This window comes from Amblyraja radiata, chromosome 28, assembly GCF_010909765.2.
Source record: "Amblyraja radiata isolate CabotCenter1 chromosome 28, sAmbRad1.1.pri, whole genome shotgun sequence".
Taxonomy (NCBI): Eukaryota; Metazoa; Chordata; class Chondrichthyes; order Rajiformes; family Rajidae; genus Amblyraja; species Amblyraja radiata.
The window spans coordinates 13,999,177-14,021,687 of record NC_045983.1 but is presented as its reverse complement, the minus strand read 5'-3'; the positions used below and the strand labels follow the sequence as shown (position 1 = coordinate 14,021,687).

Sequence of the window (22,511 nt, the reverse complement as noted above, 5' to 3'; positions counted from 1 at the left end):
TCCCTCTAACCCCATTCCTCTTTGCCTCTCCCCCTCCCTCTCCCTCTACCCCCCTTCCATCTCTACCCCCCTTCCATCTCTACCCCCCCCTTCCATCTCTACCCCCCTTCCCTCCCTACCCCCCTCCCTCTCTACCCCCCTCCCTCTCTACCCCCCTCCCTCTCTACCACCCCTCCCTCTCTAGGGATTGAAGAGGGAGGGTGAAAAGGAGGTGGAGGGAGTGTTGGGGGATGAGGTGAAATGAACCTCATTTATTCTATTGGTTATTGGGATCTGGACCAGCGTTTATTGCCCATCCTATGCTGCCCCTTGAAATGGTGGGGGAAACACCCAAAGGGAACCCACATGGTCTCAGGCAGAACATGCAAACTCCACGCGGACAGTTCATGAACAAACACAGGGCTCTGATGCTGTGAAGTTCTATGTTGGACTATAACATAGTTAGAATTAGGCCATTTGTCCCATCGAGTCTGCTCCACCATTCGATCATGGCTGATCTATTTCTCCCTCTCAACCCCATTTTCCCACCTTCTCCCTGTGATGTTTGAGGTTCTAACTCATCATGTTCTAAGGAGTGCAAGGAGAAGTATCCTGCCAACCCACTACCCCTTCCCCTCCCACCACCCCACACTCTCTCACCGCTCCTCCCACTCCCAACACCCCACCCTTCCAACAGCCCCTTCTCCTCCCACCACATTTCCACTGACCGCCCTCCTGCTACCACCATTCCTTCCCCACCCACTGCCCTTGCCCTCGCACCACCTCTCCCCTCCATTGCCCCCCATTTCTCACTGCCCCACCGCCCCTCCCCCCCACTCCGACTGTCTCTCCCACTCCTCCCCTCCAACTGCCCCTCCCCATCCCCCTCCCACCACCCTTCCCCCTCCCACCTCCCCCCGCACCACCCACCACCCCTCCCCCCCTCCCCCGCCCTCCACGCTCACCATGTCGGTCACCCGGAGGTGGCCGTAGGAGAAGACAATGGCGTTGGGCGGAGTGGCCACTGGCAACATGAAGGCGAAGGAGGTGCTGAGGGTACTTGGGATCATGACGTAGAGAGGGTTCAACTTGATCATGACGGCCTGTCAGGGGGAGCACAGCTTAGAACATAGAACAGTACAGCACAGGAATAGGCCCTTCGGCGAACATGATGTAAAGTTAAACTAATCTCTGCCTTGCCTCCCTATCCCTCCATTCCCAGCATACCATGTGCCTATCCAAGTCTGAAGAAGAGTTTCGACTCGAGACGTCACCATTCTTTCACTCAAGAGATGCTGCCTGTCCCGCTGAGATATTCCAGCATTTTGTGTCTTAGTTCTTAAACCCCTCAATCGTATCTGCCTCCACTACCTCCCCTGGCAGCGCGTTCCAGGCACACACCACCCTCAGGGTAAAAAACCTGCCCACGCATCTCATTTAAACTTTACCCCTCTCACCTTAATGTTGTTGCCTTTAGTCCTTGACATTTCCATACTGGGATAAAGGTTCTGATTGCCTATCCTATCTACACCTCATAATTATCAGGTCCCCCCTCCAATGTTCCAGGTGACAAGCAGGATAATTTTTTCACTGAGAGTAGTGGGGAAATGTAATGAGTTGCCAGAGGAGATAGATCGAAGAACATAATTTAAAAGACAATTGGACAGGTATATGGATAGGAAAGGTTTAGAAGGATACTAGACTAAGTGGGACCCGTTGGGTCCCAGCATCACACGGGAGGCTGGTCACCAACGCAATATTCCACCTCTCCACCAATTCCAATATTGCACGCCAGTGGGGGAGCTGTCTGTTGCGCTAGTATGGTGTTGCGGGCCAAAGGTACTGGTTTCCAGAGGGCTAGTATAGACATTGTGGACCGAATGGATTCTTGGGCTGGCATCCAACTGTGGCAACGATTTCAAAAGCCAAGCCAAGGCAAACAATTGGGTTGCAGCCACCTGACAACCAAAATTCATTTTGTGAACACAAACTTTTTCAAAAGGCGAGGCAGACAATTGGGCTGCAGCCACCTGACAACCAAAATTCATTTTGTGAACACATACTTTTTAAAAAGGCGAGGCAAACAATTGGGCTGCAGCCACCTGACAACCAAAATTCAATTTGTGATCAGAAAATTGTTAAAAAAAAAGGCGAGGCAAACAATTGGGCTGTAGCCACCTGACAACCAAAATTCATTTTGTGAACACAAACTTTCTAAAAAGTCGAGGGAAACAATTGGGCTGCAGCCACCCGACAACCAAAATTCAGTTTGTGAACACAAACTTTTTAAAAAGGCGAGGCAGACAATTGGGCTGCAACCACCTGACAACCAAAATTCATTTTGTGAACACAAACTTGTTAAGAAGGCGAGGCAAACAATTGAGCTGCAGCTGATGAAGCCGAATTTTAGTTAAAAATATAAGAAGATATTAAATTGGCTTCTGGGCTAGCTTACAGCTTATATTTAGTCTCAAATTAGGCTTGCCTCAGGTTGCGGTGTGTGAGATAATAAATACTATAACATTGTCTCCCAAGTGACAAGCAGAGAAGGAGCTAGAGTCATCTCTTTGAAATAAGATGTCGTAAACCAAGTGTCCTGTTTATGAGGGAGGAGGTGACGAGAGAGAAGCTAGATTGATCTCTTTGAAGCAAGATGTCGTAAACCAAGTGTCCTGTTTATGAGGGAGGTGACAAGAGAGGAAAAGCTAGACTGATCTAAGGGATTGTGACAAAATGCCTTTGATGTGATGCCTTTTCCTGTACCTCTGACCATGACTAATGTCTGTGGAATGTGCTAAGGTGACAAAGAAACACTATATAATGCGATGTAATTCTGTTGTTCAGAGAGGTGGATGAAGACGGTGAAGTGTCTGTAATTGCTCACTTGACTGGAGTTCTCCCTCCCTTCCATCGGCCGATAGTAAGTAAAGTTTTGAACTGGTCTACCAAACAGTTTGTGTGGTGTCTGTTTATTAAGAAGCGAACCTGTTTAGTAGTTATAAAAGTAACTTTTTCATAGCCACCTGACAACCAAAATTCATTTTGTGAACACAAACTTGTTAAAAAGGCGAGGCAAACAACTGGGCTGCAGCCACTCTACAGCCACATCGAGGGGACTCACCGTGGAGTAGACGTGCGTTCAGTGTTATTCGCAGCTCAGAGAGCCGTGACCCTCTCACTTCCTGGGTCTGGCAGAGACTGAGTGAGGGACTACACTTCCGGGTTTTATAGTCCCTCCCCCATGCCGCCAGCGGCAGCAGTAGAGAGAATGGCAATTTTTTTAAAAACATTAATATCTCTCTGATTTTTCATCGATGTGAAAAATCCTCCGGTCCCGGAAGGCGAAAGGGGGTTCTAAGTGAGGTGGTCAAAAATGACGGCCGTAGGTGGCAGCGTTCTCTCGGAAATCGCAGCACAGTGGACCTAAAGCAGTCAATATCAGACTTTTAGTAATATAGATAAGCCAAATATGGGTAAATGGGACGAGCCGTGGTATTTACTTCGCAGGTCGGGCAGCATCTGTCAAGGGAGAAGTGGTAAGTGATTCGTGTCTCTCACCCCCGGATCCTGTATCTTGTAGATAATGGAAGGGCTTTGAGAATGTTGCCTACATTCTCAAAGCCCTTCCATTATCTATAAGATACAGGATCCGGGGGTGAGAGACACAAATCACTTACCACTTCTCCCTTCACAGATGCTGCCCGACCTGCCAAGTATATACCACGGGGTTAGGTTAGGTTAGGTTAAGCACAGAATTCCCAACCTCTAGCACAGAGGTGCAGCAGATAGAGCTGCTACCTCACAGTACCAGAGAGCTGGGTTTGATCCTGACCTTGGGTGCTGTCTGTGTGGAGTGTGCATGTTTTCCCTATGACGGCGAGGGTTTCATCCGGGTGCTCCGGTTTCCTCCCACATTCCAAAGACATGCAGGTTTATAGGTTTAATGTCCTCTGTAAATTGTCCCAGGTGTGTAGAGAGTGGATGTGAAAGTTGGATAGAACTAGTGTAAAATGGTGATCAATGGTCGGCGTGTTCTCCAGAGATGCTGCCCGATCCACTAAGTTCCTCCAGCACTTTGTGTCTATCTTTGGTCTAAACCAGCATCTGCAGTTCTTTGCTTCTGCAAACTGTAGAAACTCAGCGGGTCAGGCAGCATCTGTGGAGGGAATGCACAGAAGATGTTTTGGGTCGGGACCATTCTTCAGATGAAGAAGTCTGAGTCTGAATTTGAAGAAGGGTCCCAAACTGTAACATCTTCTTGTCGTTCACTCCACAGATGGTGCTTGACCCTCTGAGTTCCTCCAGCACTTTGTGTTTTGCTGTAGACTCCAGCACCTGCGGTTCCTCGTGTCTGCTCACTGTAATCATACAAGTGATAATAAACTTCACCTGAGCACCCTGCCCAAGGTGAGCGTGAGGAACTGATCGCCACATTCCCGTCGCACCTCTCATGTCGGGAACGACTGCCTGTGGTGGAGGGGGAGATGAAACGTACCATGGAGGCCAGGATGGGCAGGAAGAGGGTGGCAGTGGCCACGTTACTGGAGCACTCAGTAAAGCTGGCAATGAGCATGCAGAGCAGGGCAACGATGATCCACGGCGGCAGGTTCTTCAACGGCAGCAGCTGTCTACCCAGCCACAAGGACAAGCCCGATGCCTGGGGAGGAAGTGGCAGGGATTCAGTCAGTTGGCAGTTCATAAGTTGTAGGGGAATTATAGGCCATTCGTAGTTAGATACATAGAAAGATAGAAAATAGGTGCAGGAGGAGGCCATTCGAGCCAGCACTGCCATTCATTGTGATCATGGCTGATCGTCCCCTATCAATAACCCGTGCCTGCCTTCTCCTCATATCCCTTGACTCCACTAGCCCCTAGAGCTCTATCTAATTCTCTCTTAAATCCATCCAGTGACTTGGCCTCCACTGCCCTCTGTGGCAGGGAATTCCATAAATTCACAACTCTCTGGGTGAAAACGTTTTTTTCTCACCTCAGTCTTAAATGACCTCCCCTTTAATTCTAAGACTGTGGCCCCTGCTTCTGGACTCGCCCCACATTGGGAACATTTTTCCTGCATCCAGCTTGTCCAGTCCTTTTATAATTTTATATGTTTCTATAAGATCCCCACTCATCCTTCTAAACTCCAGTGAATACAAGCCTAGTCTTTTCAATCTTTCCTCATATGACAGTCCCGCCATCCCAGGGATCAATCTCGTGAACCTACGCTGCACTGCCTCAATCACAAGGATGTCCTTCCTCAAATTAGGAGACCAAACCTGTACACAATACTCCAGATGTGATCTCACCAGAGCCCTTTCCAACTGCAGAAGAACCTCTTTACTCCTATACTGAAATCCTCTTGTTACAGGGGAAGTATAGGCTAACTCTACTCTGCCATTCAATCGTGGCTGATCTATCTTTCCCTCACAACCCCAATGAATGATACTTTATTGTCACATGTTTATACAGTTCATACTTAGTTTATAGTTTAGTTTAAAGATACAGTACAGAACAGGCTTTTCAGCCACCGAGTCTGCACTGACCAGCAGGGGCGGAAATTGCTATCAAAACATGGGGGGGCGGTCACAATTTTTTGAACCCCGCATGCGCGCGCGCTCACACACACACATGCACGGGCGCAAGGCTTTGGCTGTGGGCCCTGTGGACAATAACAGCGGGAGCTGACCTGGTTGGTGACTGTAGATGGTTTATGCATACAACCTATAATGTAGCTACCTCATCACCACTAACCACGCCCCATCATATTAGTATAACTGTGATATCCTCCCTTTGTTTCCTCCCACTTGGTCCCGGTACGCCTGAAGGCTGGATGCAGTCAGTGCTGGGACGTGTGTGCCATGTGCTTTAATAAACACTTAGTAAAGGTTACAGTGTGTCAGGTATCACTCCTTTACACGGTGTCAGCTAGTTAAACGCGCGCCTCCCGTTTACCGGTTTTCTTTTTATTTGTCCCCTGAGTGCCCAGTGTTGGGTTTCCCCTGATATGGCATCCTCATGCCGTAAGCCATCTCCCCTTGTCTTTGACGCTGACATTGCGGAGCGATGGGCTACTTTTGTGATGGGTTACACTCACTTCGTTAACATTGTGCACCGGAATGACCCAGCCGCGGTCAAAGCCTCACTCCTGCTTAACCTGGCCGGTCCCGACGCCATGAAGAGAGCTCAGGCTTTCGTCTACGATCCAGCGGTCCTGGATGACAACGACCAGCTCATCAAGCCAGCTGAATCTGCCGATGTGATTTGCGCAAGTTTGCAGAGATTTGCGACCTGCCCTCCAACCGCATATTGGAGCGGGCTAGGTTTTTCTCACGGAAGCAGCAGCCGGATGAACCTGTCGAGTGTTTCATCGCTGACCTGCGCCACCTTGCTCAGCGGTGCCGTTTTGAGACCATGCGCGACCAGCTCACCAGGGACATTCTCGTCACTGGCATGCTCGACCAGAAACTACGTGCCGATTTGCTGCAACGGCCTGACCTAACCCTGACTCAAGCAATGCATGCGTGCCGCATCGCCGAAGTGGTTAACCCTCCGCATGGGCAGAGGGGATCTGACAGCCGAGCCATAAATCTGACTGGCGTTGCAGGACAACGCCGTATGCAGGACAACTTTCGCCCTCCACCGCGGCCCGTTCGTACATCTCGGGTCCCGCGCTCTCAGACGTGTCCCAACTGTAATTATGTCCACCCCACGGAGTCACAGTGCCCAGCTCTTGGAAAATCTTGCAATTATTGTAAGAAAATGAACCACTTTGCAGCTGCCTGCAGGTCCCGTGGGAATGTGCCCTCAGCTCCCAGACAATTCCTAAACAACCTTCAGCAAGTTGATAGTGAGATGGATTCTCAGTCCCCTGTCGACACTGCCCCCGACTCTGAGCTCAGCTATTCCATGGGAGATGCAAGTGTTTACACTCTCCTCCACAGCCGATCTCGCCTCCCCGATCCATCTGTGCTCATTACCGTGAACAATAAGTCCTTCTCTGCGAAGCTGGATACTGGAGCAAAAGTGAACGTAATGTCAACATCACTGTTTCACAAGATAAGAGATAATGAGCTGTTGACTGCAGATCGCTCTGTTTTGCGTGCCTATGGGGGAGAGGAGCTAACACCTGTGGGGAGGGCGACCTTCCATTGTGTGCTACAGAAATCATCCCGTGACCTGTCGTTCTTTATTCTGGATTGCGACTGTGTAACTCTACTGAGCAACCAGGCCTGCCAGGATCTTGGTCTGGTGTCCTTCGACCATACGGTCCACGATGTGCAAGCAGTGATGGATCTACTATCCGAGTACCCGGACCTGTTCGACGACAAGTTGGGAAAGCTGCCGCTTGTGTATAAAATCGCAACAGACCCCTCCGTGGTGCCTGTGATCCGCCCACCTCACAGAGTGTCGTTCGCCATGAAGGGTAAGGTGGAGGCTATGCTGAAGAATATGGTTGTCATGGGAGTGTTGGAGGCTGTCAGCGATCCCACCGAATGGGTCTCCACCTTGGTCACCACAATGAAGAAAGGGAAGAATGAAATACGGGTATGCATCAACCCTAAGGACTTGAATCTGGCGATTAAGCGGCCCCACTACCCTATGAGGACTGTTGAAGATGTTGCCGCCCAGGTCGGACAAGCCACGGTGTTTTCCGTCCTCGATGCCAGGAGTTCATTTTGGCAAATACCCCTGGACAAACGCTCCTCGGACTTGACCACATTTGGTACACCCTTCGGCAGGTTTAAAATTATGTGGATGCCGTTCGGCATCAACTCCACCAGTGAGGTATTCCAGCGTTCTATGGAACAATTGTTTGCAGGTCTGCCCTGTGCGATTATTATGGACGACATTCTGGTCTATGGAAGGGATGTGGCTGAACTTGACTGCCACCTCTGACAGATTCTGGACCGCGCACGACAGATCAATCTAAAGCTGAACCAGTCAAAATGCAGGTTCCGGGTGCCTGAGGTCCCATATGTTGGCCACATTTTCACGGCCCACGGGTTAAAGCCCGACCCGCAAAAGACCAGCGCCATCTCCGATCTGCCTGCCCTGACTGATGTTACCAGTCTACAGCGCTTCCTGGGTATGGTCAACTATCTGGGCAAGTTTATCCCTGACCTCAGCGAGCTGAGCGCACCCCTGAGACAACTTACTAAAAAGGACATTGCTTGGTCCTGGTTTCCACACCACCAGCAGGCTTTCGACCTACTAAAGAAGAAGCTGATCAGCACACCTACTCTGAAGTTCTTTGATTTACTACGTCCGGTTGTGGTAACGTGCGACGCTTCTCGTTTTGGACTGGGTGCTGCTTGCCTGCAGCCCCATGATGATGGTTCGTTGCAGCCTATCTCCTATGCCTCTAGGACAATGACGGACACAGAGCAGCGCTATGCGCAGATAGAGAAGGAGCTGCTGGCAGTTGTGTTTGCCTGTTCTAAGTTTAAGGACTTCCTCTTTGGCACCAGGTTCACTGTAGAGACGGATCACCAACCCCTGATGATGATCCTTAACAAGCCTATACACAGCGCTCCAGCCAGGCTACAGCGGATGATGCTACAGCTACAGCGGTTTGACTTTAAAATCGTCTATAAGAGGGGCACCGAGATGCATGTGGCTGACGCGCTGTCCCGGGCCCCCCGGACCTCCTGCGACCAGCATCCCTTCGAGCAGGCAGACCTACAGGTACTGAACGTGAACTTCGTCCCTTCCAAGCTGCTCCAGTGCCTGGTTGAGCACACCGCTAACGACCCTGACCTGCAACAGCTTGCTGCTGTTATCAAGCGTGGGTGGCCTATCAAACGGGCTTCATTGCCTGCTGGCCTTCACCCTTTTTTTCTGGTTCGCGATGAGCTGGTGCTCCGGGACGGCATTATCATCAAGGGACACAAGGTGGTCGTCCCTGCCTCGCTGTACGGCTTGTACTTCAACGCTGCCCATATGGGGAATCCCGGGGCAGATGCCACCATCTCGCATGCCCAGGAACAATATTATTGGCCGGGCATGGCAAAGTACATCAAGGCCAGGGTGGCCTCCTGTCCAGATTGCAACTCTCTTGCCCCGCATCAGCAGCGACAGCCGCTTCTACAACAGCCTGCCCCTGACATGCCCTGGTCTTCGCTGGCTGCTGATATTTTCGAGTGGCGTGGAAGTGTTGGTCGACTCCTACTCAAATTGGTTTGAGGTGGACCTTCTCCCTGCCATCACCTCGGAGATGTTGATCAGTAAGCTCCGACGTCATTTCGCCACGTTTGGTTCCCCGGTTCAGTTGCAGACCGACAACGGCCGCCAGGTCACCAGTGCCGAATTTCAAGCTTTCGCTGCGAAGTGGAACTTCAATCATTTCACCAGCAGCCCGGAGTACCCGCAGAGCAATGGACTGGCTGAACGTGCGGTCCGCAGTGCAAAGCACCTGCTTGAACAATCCCGTCTCTCCAACGGTGATTTCTATCAGGGTCTGTTGAACCTTCGGAATATCTCCAGGGACAGTACAATGCCATCCCCTGCCCAACGCCTCATGTCCCGCGTTATTCGCCCTCCGATGCCGATCACCCAGCAGTCCCTGATGCCTAAAGTCCTGCAGCCTGCTGCTGTCCAGCAACGGATTGCTCAGAAGCACGAAATCCAGCGCCACTCGCACGACAAGTCCTGCCGCCCCCTATCCCCACTGCTGCCTGGCCAGGTCGTCCGTTTGCAGACGTCTACCGGCTTCTCCCGACTCGCTACCGTGGTCGGGGTCGACAATTCGCCACGGTCCTACCTGGTGGATTTTGAGGGGACTATCTACCGGCGCAGCCGCCAGCACCTGTTGGCGGTCAACGAGCCCAAACCACCTCCTGCGGTTCCGTATGCCCCTCCATCGCGTGTCGAGCCTTCCTCCACTAACTTACCCTCTGCTCCCTGCATGCCCCGGTCGGTCCGCTTGCCTCGGTCTCCTCCCCCTGCTCTTCCAGGGTTCGCCTCTCCGGCCCGGTCGTCCCCTGTCAGGTCTTCACTCTCTCCGACTTCTGCTCATTCCACCCCTTCTGCTTCACCTGGTTCACCTGTGCCTCTCGGTTCCCCTTTCAAGCTTGGGTCTCCACCCGCCTTCTCTCTCCCTCCTGTTCCTGTCCCTCCTATTCTTTCGGGTGGGGAGGGTGAGGGTGCTGTGCGCACTCGCTCGGGTCGGATTGTCAAACCTCCGACTCGATACGGAGACTTCGTATAGCTTTGCAGGTACTGTATAACCAACCTGCCATTGCCGTAACTTGTTTAATTTGTAAGGGGAAGGATGTAGATGGTTTATGCATGCAACCTATAATGTAGCTACCTCATCACCACTAACCACGCCCCATCATATTAGTTTAACTGTGATATCCTCCCTTTGTTTCCTCTCACTTGGTCCCGGTACGCCTGAAGGCTGGATGCAGTCAGTGCTGGGACGTGTGTGCCATGTGCTTTAATAAACACTTAGTAAAGGTTACAGTGTGTCAGGTATCACTCCTTTAAAGTGACCTACTCCGAACTGCAGCAACAGCAGCTTCGTCCGCCCCAAATCGTGGGGCTATAATCGGCCTGTTCGCGAGGCCTTTCATCGCCCAGCGCAGCTTAAAATCGGCTGCGGGATCTTCCATCGCCTGGCGGGGATGGAAGTTCCCGCTTAAACATCGGGAACCTCGATCGCCTTGACATAGCAATTTGACCGTGGGACGATGGAAGATCCCGCGGCTGATTTTAAGCTGCGCCGGGCGATGAACGGCCCCGCGAACGGGCCTATTCAAGCTCCGCTCTACGATCTTTGCTCCACCAGGACATCTCCCTCCTCCAATCATTGCGCTCTATCCTCAGTCCCACCCCCCTACCTCCGCCTCTGACCGACACCTCCCTCCACCAATCATCGCGCTGAATCATCATGTGTCCCCCCCACTGCCTGCTGACTAACGTCTCTCTCGTCCAATCGGCGCCCTCAATCATCAGTCCCACCCCCACTATCTCGCGAAAAGAGGAAAATGTTAATAGATTTTTTTTCACCGAATTTCAAAATCCGTATTACAAAACATGGGGGACATTGTCCCCGACCTCTCAAATCATGAGGGGACGTGCCCCCCTGACCCCCCCCCCGGGATTTCCGCCCCTGCCGACCAGCAATCCCCGCACATTAACACTACCCTACACAACATAGAAACATAGAAACATAGAAATTAGATGCAGGAGTAGGCCATTTGGCCCTTCGAGCCTGCACCGCCATTCAATATGATCATGGCTGATCATCCAACTCAGTATCCCGTACCTGCCTTCTCTCCATACCCTCTGATCCCCCTAGCCACAAGGGCCACATCTAACTCCCTCTTAAATATAGCCAATGAACTGGCCTCGACTACCCTCTGTGGCAGAGAGTTCCAGAGATTCACCACTCTCTGTGTGAAAAAAGTTCTTCTCGTCTCGGTTTTAAAGGATTTCCCCCTTATCCTTAAGCTGTGACCCCTTGTCCTGGACTTCCCCAACATCGGGAGCAATCTTCCTGCATCTAGCCTGTCCAACCCCTTAAGAATTTTATAAGTTTCTATAAGATCCCCTCTCAATCTCCTAAATTCTAGAGAGTATAAACCAAGTCTATCCAGTCTTTCTTCATAAGACAGTCCTGACATCCCAGGAATCAGTCTGGTGAACCTTCTCTGCACTCCCTCTATGGCAATAATGTCCTTCCTCAGATTTGGAGACCAAAACTGTACGCAATACTCCAGGTGTGGTCTCACCAAGACCCTGTACAACTGCAGTAGAACCTCCCTGCTCCTATACTCAAATCCTTTTGCTATGAAAGCTAACATACCATTCGCTTTCTTCACTGCCTGCTGCACCTGCATGCCTACTTTCAATGACTGGTGTACCATGACACCCAGGTCTCGCTGCATCTCCCCTTTTCCTAGTCGGCCACCATTTAGATAATAGTCTGCTTTCCTGTTTTTGCCACCAAAATGGATAACCTCACATTTATCCACATTATACTGCACCTGCCAAACATTTGCCCACTCACCCAGCCTATCCAAGTCACCTTGCAGTCTCCTAGCATCCTCCTCACAGCTAACACTGCCCCCCAGCTTAGTGTCATCCGCAAACTTGGAGATATTGCCTTCAATTCCCTCACCCAGATCATTAATATATATTGTAAATAGCTGGGGTCCCAGCACTGAGCCTTGCGGTACCCCACTAGTCACTGCCTGCCATTGTGAAAAGGACCCGTTTACACCTACTCTTTGCTTCCTGTTTGCCAGCCAGTTCTCTATCCACATCAATACTGAACCCCCAATGCCGTGCGCGTTAAGTTTGTATACTAATCTCTTATGTGGGACTTTGTCAAAAGCCTTCTGGAAGTCCAGATACACCACATCCACTGGTTCTCCCCTATCCACGCTACTAGTTACATCCTTGAAAAATTCTATAAGATTCGTCAGACATGATTTACCTTTTGTAAATCCATGCTGACTTTGTCCAATGATTTCACCACTTTCCAAATGTGCTGCTATCCCATCTTTAATAACTGACTCTAGTAGTTTCCCCACTACCGATGTTAGACTAACTGGTCTGTAATTCCCCGTTTTCTCTCTCCCTCCCTTCTTAAAAAGTGGGGTTACGTTTGCTACTCGCCAATCCTCAGGAACTACTCCAGAATCTAAAGAGTTTTGAAAGATTATTACTAATGTATCCACTATTTCTGGAGCTACTTCCTTAAGTACTCTGGGATGCAGCCTATCTGGCCCTGGGGATTTATCGGCTTTAATCCATTCAATTTAACCAACACCACTTCCCGGCTAACCTGGATTTCACTCAATTCCTCCAACTCCTTTGACCCGCGGTCCCCTGCTATTTCCGGCAGATTCTTTATGTCTTCCTTAGTGAAGACGGAACCAAAGTAGTTATTCAATTGGTCCGCCATATCCTTGTTCCCCATGATCAACTCACCTGTTTCTGACTGCAAGGGACCTACATTTGTTTTAACTAATCTTTTTCTTTTCACATATCTATAAAAACTTTTGCAGTCAGTTTTTATGTACCCTGCCAGTTTTCTTTCATAATCTATTTTTCCTTTCCTAATTAAGGCCTTTGTCCTCCTCTGCTGGTCTCTGAATTTCTCCCAGTCCTCTGGTATGCTGCTTTTTCTGGCTAATTTGTACGCATCATCCTTCGCTTTGATACTATCCCTGATTTCCCTTGTTATCCACGGATGCACTACCTTCCCTGATTTATTCTTTTGCCAAACTGGGATGAACAATTTTTGTAGTTCATCCATGCAGTCTTTAAATGTCTTCCATTGCATATCCACCGTCAACCCTTTTAGAATTAATTGCCAGCCAATCTTGGCCAATTCACGTCTCATACCCTCAAAGTTACCTTTCTTTAAGTTCAGAACCATTGTTTCTGAATTAACAATGTCACTCTCCATCCTAATGAAGAACTCAACCATATTATGGTCACTCTTGCCCAAGGGGGCACGTACAACAAGACTGCTAATTAACCCTTCCTCATTACTCAATACCCAGTCTAAAATAGCCTGCTCTCTCGTTGGTTCCTCTACATGTTGATTTAGATAACTATCCCGCATACATTCCAAGAAATCCTCTTCCTCAGCACCCCTGCCAATTTGATTCACCCAATCTATATGTAGATTGAAGTCACCCATTATAACGGTTTTGCCTTTGTCGCACGCATTTCTAATTTCCTGTTTGATACCATCTCCAACTTCACTACTACTGTTAAGTGGCCTGTACACAACACCCACCAGCGTTTTCTGCCCCTTAGTGTTTCGCAGCTCTACCCATACCGATTCCACATCCTCCAAACTAATGTCCTTCCTTTCCATTGCGTTAATTTCCTCTCTAATCAGCAACGCTACCCCACCTCCTTTTCCTTTCTCTCTATCCCTCCTGAATATTGAATATCCCTGGATGTTCAGCTCCCAGCCTTGGTCACCCTGGAGCCATGTCTCCGTGATCCCAACTATATCATAGTCATTAATAGCCATCTGCACATTCAACTCATCCACCTTATTACGAATGCTCCTTGCATTGAGACACAAAGCCTTCAGGCTTGTTTTTACAACACTCTTACCCCTTATACAATTATGTTGAAAACTGGCCCTTTTTGATTTTTGCCCTGGTTTTGTCTGCCTGCCACTTTTACTTTTCACCTTGCTACCTATTGCTTCTACCCTCATTTTACACCACTCTGTCTCTACGCTCACACATTTAAGAAACCCTTTCCCTTTAACTCCATCCTCCACTATCCCATTCGACACCCCACCCCCCTTATTCAGTTTAAAACCACCCGTGTAGCAGTGGCAAACCTGCCTGCCAGAATGCTGGTCCCACACCTGTTAAGATGCAATCCGTCCCTTTTGTACAGTTCCCCCCGTACCCCAAAACAGATCCCAGTGATCTAAGAATCTAAATCCCTGCCCCGTGCACCAGTTCCTCAGCCACACGTTCAGGTCCCGTATCTCCCTGTTCCTGCTCTCGCCAGCACGAGGAACTGGAAGCAAACCGGAGATAACAACCCTGGAGGTCCTGCTTTTCAGCATTTTTCCGATCTCTCTAAAGTCACGCTGCAGAATATTCATCCCCTTCTTTCCGACATCGTTTGTGCCGACATGCACTACCACTTCCGGATGTTCACCTTCGCCCTTGAGGATTTTCTGCACTCTGTCCGTGACATCCTGGATCCTGGCACCAGGAAGGCAGCACACCATCCTCGCATCCCGTCTGTTGCCGCAGAAACCCCTGTCCGTACCTCTCACAATGGAGTCTCCCACTACAATGGCGTTGCCTGCCTTAGGCCTTTTTGGTTTTGGCTCAACAGCCCTATTCGCATCACAAGCCAGTCCACCGCCCAGTGTAAACACCTCTTCTGTCCCGACAGCTTCTAAGTGGGTGAACCTGTTCACAAGAGGTACAACACCCGGGGACGTTGGCATTCCATGCTTCCCTCCCATTCTCACTGTCTCCCACCTTCTCTCTTCCAGTACCTTAGGTGTAACAATTGTACTGTAGGACTTGTCGAGGAACGACTCCGTTTCTCGGACGAACCGGAGGTCATCCACTTGCTTCTCCAGTTCCCCAACACGGCCCTTCAGGAGCTCTACCTGGATGCACTTCTCACATTTGTAGCAGCCTGAGGCACCAGCGGTGTCCTTGACCTCCCACATACTGCAAGCATCGCACTGAATCAGCTTGCCTGACATCTCCTTCTTTCGTCTCTACCTCTCAAGCGTATTGCGTGGTCTCCTCTCCTCAGCAGCCTCCTCGCCAAAGACTCACACTTCCCTCACAAGGCCGCTCCTCACTGCCGCTCCCCAAGAGCCATCTTGCTTAAATTGACTGATAAATTGCCTGATTTACAAACCAAATTCCTCAGTTTTCAACTGTTTTCCCGGCACTGACTCACTTCTCTCCTCCCACTTGGGCTAGAGCCAATCAGTCGTATCTCTTGCTAAACTCCTGCTGCTGTTGCTCCCAAACCTACAGCAGTTCTGAGTAAAGTCTGCCTGTCCTTGGCCTCTACTTTAACTGTTTTCACTTCTCTCCTCCCACTTGGGCTAGAGCCAATCAGTCGTATCTCTTGCTAAACTCCTGCTGCTGTTGCTCCCAAAACTACAGCAGTTCTGAGTAAAGTCTGCCTGTCCTTGGCCTCTACTTTAACTGTTTTCACTTCTCTCCTCCCACTTGGGCTAGAGCCAATCAGTCGTATCACTTGCTAAACTCCTGCTGCTGTTGCTCCCAAAGCTACAGCAGTTCTGAGTACAGGATGGAAACCACTGTGTTGGATGTTTATGTGAACTCTTATGCAGTTGTGTGTCTTGTTGCTTTTTTTTTAGTATGGCTGTATGGTAATAGGAATATCACTGTACCTTAATTGGTACACTTGACAATAAAAGACCTTTGAAACCAACGATCTCGGATAAAACCCTTGCGGTAATGGGGAGAACGTACAAACTCTACAGACAGCACCGGTAGTCAGGATTGAACCAGGGTCTCTGGTGCTGCAAGCGTTGTAAGGCAGCAACTCTACCGATGCGCCACCGTGCCGCCCTGTTAATACTTAATCAATCCCCCCTCTTTCATAATTTCACGTCCATAACAGTTCATAGGTCATAGGAGCAGAATTAATCCATTCGGCCCATCGAGTCTACTCCACCATTCAATCATGGCTGATCTATCTTTCACTCTCAACCCCATTCTCCTGCCTTCTCCCCATAACCTCTGACATCCTTACGAATCAAGAATCTGTCAATCTTCACCGTAAAAATATCCATTGACTTGTCCTCCACAGCCGTGTATGGCAATGAATTCCACAGATTCACCACCCTCTGACTGCAGAAATTCCTCAGGAAGACACATAATGCTGGAGTAACTCATCGGGACACGCAGCATCTCTGGAGAAGGGTCTCGATCCTAAACGTCACCCATTCTTTTTTTAACTTCAGATAGCCCCTGCTTTCTCTCTCCATCCCTTCCCTATTCCAGTTCTCCTACAAGTCTGTCTCCGCCCCCTCCTCTGACATCAGTCCGAAGAAGGGTCTTGACCCGAAACGTCGCCCATTCCTTCTCTCCAGAGATGCTGCCTCACCCGCTGAGTTACCCAGCATTTTGTGTCCACCCATTCCTTCTCTCTAAAGTTGCTGCCTGTCCTGCTGACTTACTCCAGCATTTTGCATCTATCTATGGAATTTCTGTCGTCAGAGGGTGGTGAATTTAAACTAGCATCTGCAGTTCTTTCCCACACAGGAATACCTCATCTCCTTTCTAATGATAGGTCCTTTTATTCTGACAGTTTCTGCTCACACTGTTGCAGCCCAGCACCCTCCTGTGTCTGTGAGCCAGAGCTCCCATCCCCAGCCACGTCCACCCCTCCCAACCTGGCCTCTACACCCCTGATTTTCGCCCCATCCTGTCTCCAACCCTGACCTTTGACCCAGCCCATCTGCCCTTGAACTTTGCCCCGCCCATTTCAAGGGCATTGGTGAGAGAGGCAAAGTTTAAAGGAGATGTGCAGGGCAATTTTTTTACACAATGGTGGGTGCCTGGATCACACTGCCAGGGATGGGAATGGAAGTAGAAATGATTGTGCAGAGAAATAAACAAAGTGCAGAATTATAGTGCAGCAGGGAAAGTGTAGATTTAAAAAATGCAAGGGCTGCAACAACGTAGATTGGAAGATCAGGAACATATCCTTAGCGTATGAGACGCCTGTAAAGTAGTCTGATAACATTGGGGAAGAAGCTGTTCCTAAAACTGGTGGTACGTGCTTTCAAGTTTTTATATCTTCTGCCCAACGGGAGATGGGTGAAGAGGGAATGACCTCTGAATTCCTGAAGCTTGTGAAACCGATGGTGAGAGGGCGCGAGTGTGTGATCGCTGGGACCGGCATCATGTCCGGGAACATTACCATCTGGTTTGGGAATTGCTCTGCCAAGGACAAGAAGGCTCTGCAGTGAGTAGTGCGTTCGGCCGAACGCACTATGGGAACTTCACTTGCCCCCCTGCAGGAACTATACATCAGGAGGTGCAACTCCAGAGCCAACAATATCATGAGAGACCCCTTCCACCCCTGCAACGGACTGTTCCAGCTGCTACGGCCAGGCAAACACCTCCGTTGCCATGCGGTGAGAACAGAGAGGTTGAGAAGGAGTTTAATCCCAGAGGCCATTCGGACTGTAAATGCCTATCTCACCAGGGACTAACTCTACTGAACGTTTTTCCTTCCATTATTTATTATGTAAAGGTATATGTGTGTTATGATTGGGTTTATAGTTTGTTTGGTTGTTTGTCTTTTTGCACAAAAGTCCGCGAGCATTGCCACTTTCATTTCACTGCACATCTCGTATGTGTATGTGACAAATAAACTTGACTTGACTTGACTTGTCTAGTTGTCAGTGTTACCTCACATCCTTTGGCCAGGGCAAAGCCTCCTCCCAGCAGCAGCACCACATTCCAGGGCAGCTTCCGCTGGACCTCTTTCCATTCCAACAGTCGGCCAGAGCGGTGAACCTTCCGCTCCCTGGAGTCAACACCTGTGGAGGAAGGAAGCACAGCATGGCCAATGTATTAGTGGCAGGGCAGAGGTGGTGGGATTGGGATTGTGAGCAAGGGTTCTTGTCTGAGTGATGTTACCCTCACGGTACAGAAGTGTCCACCCAATGCCGTAAAATGTCCTCTTCCCAGATGTTCCCAATTTCCTTACGCATAACACAAGTCTCTGGCACTGTGAGGCAGTGGCTCTACCAGCTGCACCACTGTACTGCCTCAATATGTGGATAGGAAGGATTGAGAGAGTTATGGAACAAATGTAGGTAAATGGACCCAGTCCAGGATGCCAATTTGGTCAGCATGGACAATGTGGGCTGAAGGGCCTGTTTCCGTTCTGTACAGCTCGATGACTCTGTGATGGAGGTCAGTGGGCGGAGTGAGGCCACTCTACCTGAAGCCACAACTCACTATGGGACAACCGGGAATAGTGGACCTCTGGACGGTGTCCTGAGAACACTGGGCCCCTGGATGGACAATAGGCCCTTGAACACTGGGAAGAGAGACCTCTGGGCACTGGGCCCCTGGATGGCCTCGACACTAAGCCTTCAGACAATGGGATCACTGGGCAGAGAAACATCTGGGCACTGGGCCTTTAGACACTGGGGCCACTGGACAGAGAAACTGAGCATTGCACCTCCCCACACTGGGGCCACAGCACAAACGGATGGATTGTGCTCCCGATCACTGGTCCTCTGGCAGACACCTACCTGGCTCAGCCTCCACTGTCCTCTTCCAGGCCCAGCCCTTGAGCCGTGGCCTGTGAGACGGCATTATAAACATGAGGAACGTGATGAACATCACCACTGTGGCGTCAGTGACATACCTGAAATAAACAGAGGTCGGTTAGTGTGCAGCTGACAGGACATGTCCAGGCCACCAGAGGCAGGGTGGGCACCACAGGAGTGGTGGGCACAGAGATGCTGCCTGACCCACTAAGTTACACCAGCTTGTTGTGTCTAAACTTTGGTATAAACTAGCATCTGTAGTTCATTTTTATGACACACGTTTAATCCGAGCAAGTGTCCGATGTTGCACTTTGGGTGTCGAATGTAAGGGGAAAGTGTCCAGTTAACGGCAAGATCTTTAACAGCACCGTTGGTGGATTGATCTCGAGGTTCAAGTCTACAGAAACCTATAAGTAGCAACACAGGAGATGGTGATAAAGAAGGTGTACGGTATGCTTGCCTTCATTGGTCGGGCCATTGAGTGAAGAAGTCAGGTTGCAGCTGTATAGGACTTTAATGAGGCTGCATGTGGAGTATTGTGTGCAGTTCTGGTCGCCCCATTACAGGAAGGATGTGGAGGCTTTGAAGAGGGTGCTGACAAGGTTTACCAGAATGCTGCCTGTATTAGAGGGTACCAGCTCTAAGCAGAGTTGGACAAACTTCGTTAAACAAAATTGTTTTCTCCGAGGTGCTAGAGATTGAGGGGAGTCTGACAGAGGTTTATAATATTATGAGATGCAAAGACTGGGTAGTTGTTAGAACCTTTTCCCCAGGCTGGAAATGTAAGAGACTAGAGGGCATGGCTTTAACATTAGAGGGTCAAAGCTTAAAAAAGATTGCAGGGCACATATATTCACTTGGAGGGTGGTGGGTGCTTGGAGCACACTGCCAGGGGTGGTGGTGGAGGCAGATATCATACTACCGTTAAGGCTTTAGACTTTAGTGATACAGTCTGGAAACAGGCCCTTCAGCCCATCGAGTCTATGCTGATGGAAGACGGAGAGAGGGGGAAGGAAGTAGTGAGGCAGGGAGGGAGAGGGAGACAGAAGGAAAGAGGGAAGGTGAGGGAAGGGGGTGGGAGAGGGAAGGGTGGGAAAGGGTAGGGAGGGGAGCGGGAGGATAGGGAGCGAGGTTGGGAGGGACCCTGTCCTTGCTCTGCAAACGCTGCCTGACCTGCTGAGTGTCCTCAGTATCTCCCGCTCTGCCCAGGGTGTGGTTGCCCGGTGTGATGGAGACTGGGAGCTAACCAAGGGTTATGAGGCGGGACAGGGAGAGCCTGGGAATGGAGCGGTGCTGAGCACGGGCACGGTCCCACCACTTTCACTTTGTAACTTCAGTCATTTCTTTTGGGATCCAGGAGCGGGGGATAAGGCTGGACTTTACCCCCCCCCCCCCCCCTCCCACCACACCCCTTATCTGCCTCGTCACCCACCCCCCTCACCTGATCACCTCATCTCCTGATCCCCCAACCCTTGTGTATGTGTGTGTGGATATATGTGAGTGTGTGTGTATATGTGTATGTGTGTGTATATGTTTGTATGGGCGTGTGTGTCTGAGCAGGTGTGTGAGCGTGTGTGGGCGTGTGCGTATTTGTATGGGCGTGTGTGTGTGTCAGCATGTGTGTGTGTGCCTGTTGGCGTGTGTGTGGGCGTGTGTGTGTAGGCGTGTGTGTGTGTGTGGGCGTGTGTGTGTGTGGCCGTGTTTGTGTCTGTCCATGTGTGTTTGGGTGTGTGTGTGAGCATGTATGGACTTTCAGAAGGCTTTCGACAAGGTCCCACATAAGAGATTAGTTTGCAAACTTAAATCACATGGTATTGGGGGTTCAGTATTGATGTGGATAGAGAACTGGCTGGCAGACAGGAAGCAAAGAGTAGGAGTAAATGGGTCCTTTTCACAATGGCAGGCAGTGACTAGTGGGGTACCGCAAGGCTCGGTGCAGGGACCCCAGCTATTTACAATATATATTAATGATTTGGACGAGGGAATTAAATGCAACATCTCCAAGTTTGCAGATGACACGAAGCTGGGGGGCAGTGTTAGCTGTGAGGAGGATGCTAAGAGACTGCAAGGATAGGTTGGGTGAGTGGGCAAATGCATGGCTGATGCAGTATAATGTGGATAAATGTGAGGTTATCCACTTTGGTGGTAAAAACAGGAAAGTAGACTATTATCTGAATGGTGGCCGATAAGGAAAAGGGGAGGCAACGAGACCTGGGTGTCATGGTACACCAGTCATTGAAAGTAGGCATGCAGGTGCAACAGGCAGTGAAGAAAGCGAATGGTATGTTAGCATTCATAGCAAAAAGATTTGAGTATAGGAGCAGGGAGGTTCTACTGCAGTTGTACAGGGTCTTGGTGAGACCACACCTGGAGTATTGCATACAGGTTTGGTCTCCTAATCTGAGGAAAGACATTCTTGCCATAGAGGGAGTGCAGAGAAGGTTCACTAGACTGATTCCTGGGATGTCAGGACTTTCATATGAAGAAAGACTGGATAGAGTCGGCTTGTACTCACTAGAATTTAGAAGATTGAGGGGGGATCTTATAGAAACTTACAAAATTCTTAAGGGGTCGGACAGGCTAGATTCAGGAAGATTGTTCCCAATGTTGGGGAAGTCCAGAACAAGGGGTCACAGTTTAAGGATAAGGGGGAAGTCTTTTAGGACCGAGATGAGAAAAACATTTTTCACACAGAGTGGTGAGTCTCTGGAATTCTCTGCCACAGAAGGTAGTTGAGGCCAGTTCATTGGCTATACTTAAGAGGGAGTTAGATGTGGCCCTTGTGGCTAAGGGAATCAGGGGGTATGGAGAGAAGGCAGGTACGGGATACTGAGTTGGATGATCAGCCATGATCATATTGAATGGCGGTGCAGGCTCGAAGGGCCGAATGACCTACTCCTGCACCCATTTTCTATGTTTATATGTTTCTATGTGCGTGTGGGCTTGCGTGTGTGTGCGCGCATGTGAGTGTGTGTGTGTGTGCGCGCGTGTGAATGTGTGTGCGTGTGAGCGTGTATGTGTGTGTGCATGCGTGCGGATGTGTGTGTGTGGGCATGTATGAGTGTGTGTATCCGTATGTGCGTGGATGCGCACGAGTGTTTGTGTGTATGTGTGTGTGTGTGTGTGTGCAAGTGTGTGGGCGTGTGTGTGTGGGCGTGTGTGTGTTTGTGTGTGTGTGTGGGCGTGTGTGTGGGCATGTGTGTGAGCGTGTGTGTGGGCGTGTGTGTGAGCATGTGCGTGTGTGTGTGTGCGTGTGTGTGGGCGTGTGCGTGTGTGTGAGCTTGTGTGTGTGTGTGTGTGGGGGCATGTGCTTGTGGGTTTATGTGTGTGTGTGAGTGAGCGTGTGTGTGCGCGGGTGTGAGTGTGGGCGTGTGTGTGATCGTGTGTGTGTGTGTGTGGGTGTGTGTGTGTGTGTGTGTGTGTGTGTGGGCGTGTGTTGCGTGTATGCGTGTGAGTATGGGCATGTATGTGTGTGCAATTGCGTGGGCGTGTGTGTGTGTGTGTGGGCATGTGTGTGTGTGTGGGCGTGTGTGTGGGCGTGTGTGCGTGTTTGTGTGTGTGTGTGTGCGTGTGTATGTGGGCATGTGTGTGTGTGTGTGTGGGCATGTGTGGGCATGTGTGTGGGTGTATGTGTGGGCATGTGTGTGTGTGTGTGTGGGCATGTGTGTGTGCATGTGTGGGCATGTGGGTGTGTGTGTGGGCATGTGTGTGTGTGTGTGGGTGTGTGTGTGTGTGTTCAGCACTAATTGGT

The 22,511-nt window shown here is 50.1% G+C and overlaps 1 protein-coding gene across 1 annotated transcript in view; it reads right to left on the bottom strand.

Moving 5' to 3' along the window:
- Positions 1-22,511, bottom strand: part of LOC116988866 (solute carrier family 13 member 5-like) — a 49,674-nt gene that overhangs the window by 2,204 nt on the left and 24,959 nt on the right. The window contains exons 8-11 of the mRNA XM_033045858.1: positions 18,743-18,858; positions 17,889-18,019; positions 4,475-4,636; positions 945-1,082 (exon numbers count right to left, since the gene is read on the bottom strand). Of these exons, the coding sequence (XP_032901749.1) occupies positions 945-1,082; positions 4,475-4,636; positions 17,889-18,019; positions 18,743-18,858 (547 nt within the window). The remainder of the gene's footprint in view (positions 1-944; positions 1,083-4,474; positions 4,637-17,888; positions 18,020-18,742; positions 18,859-22,511) is intronic.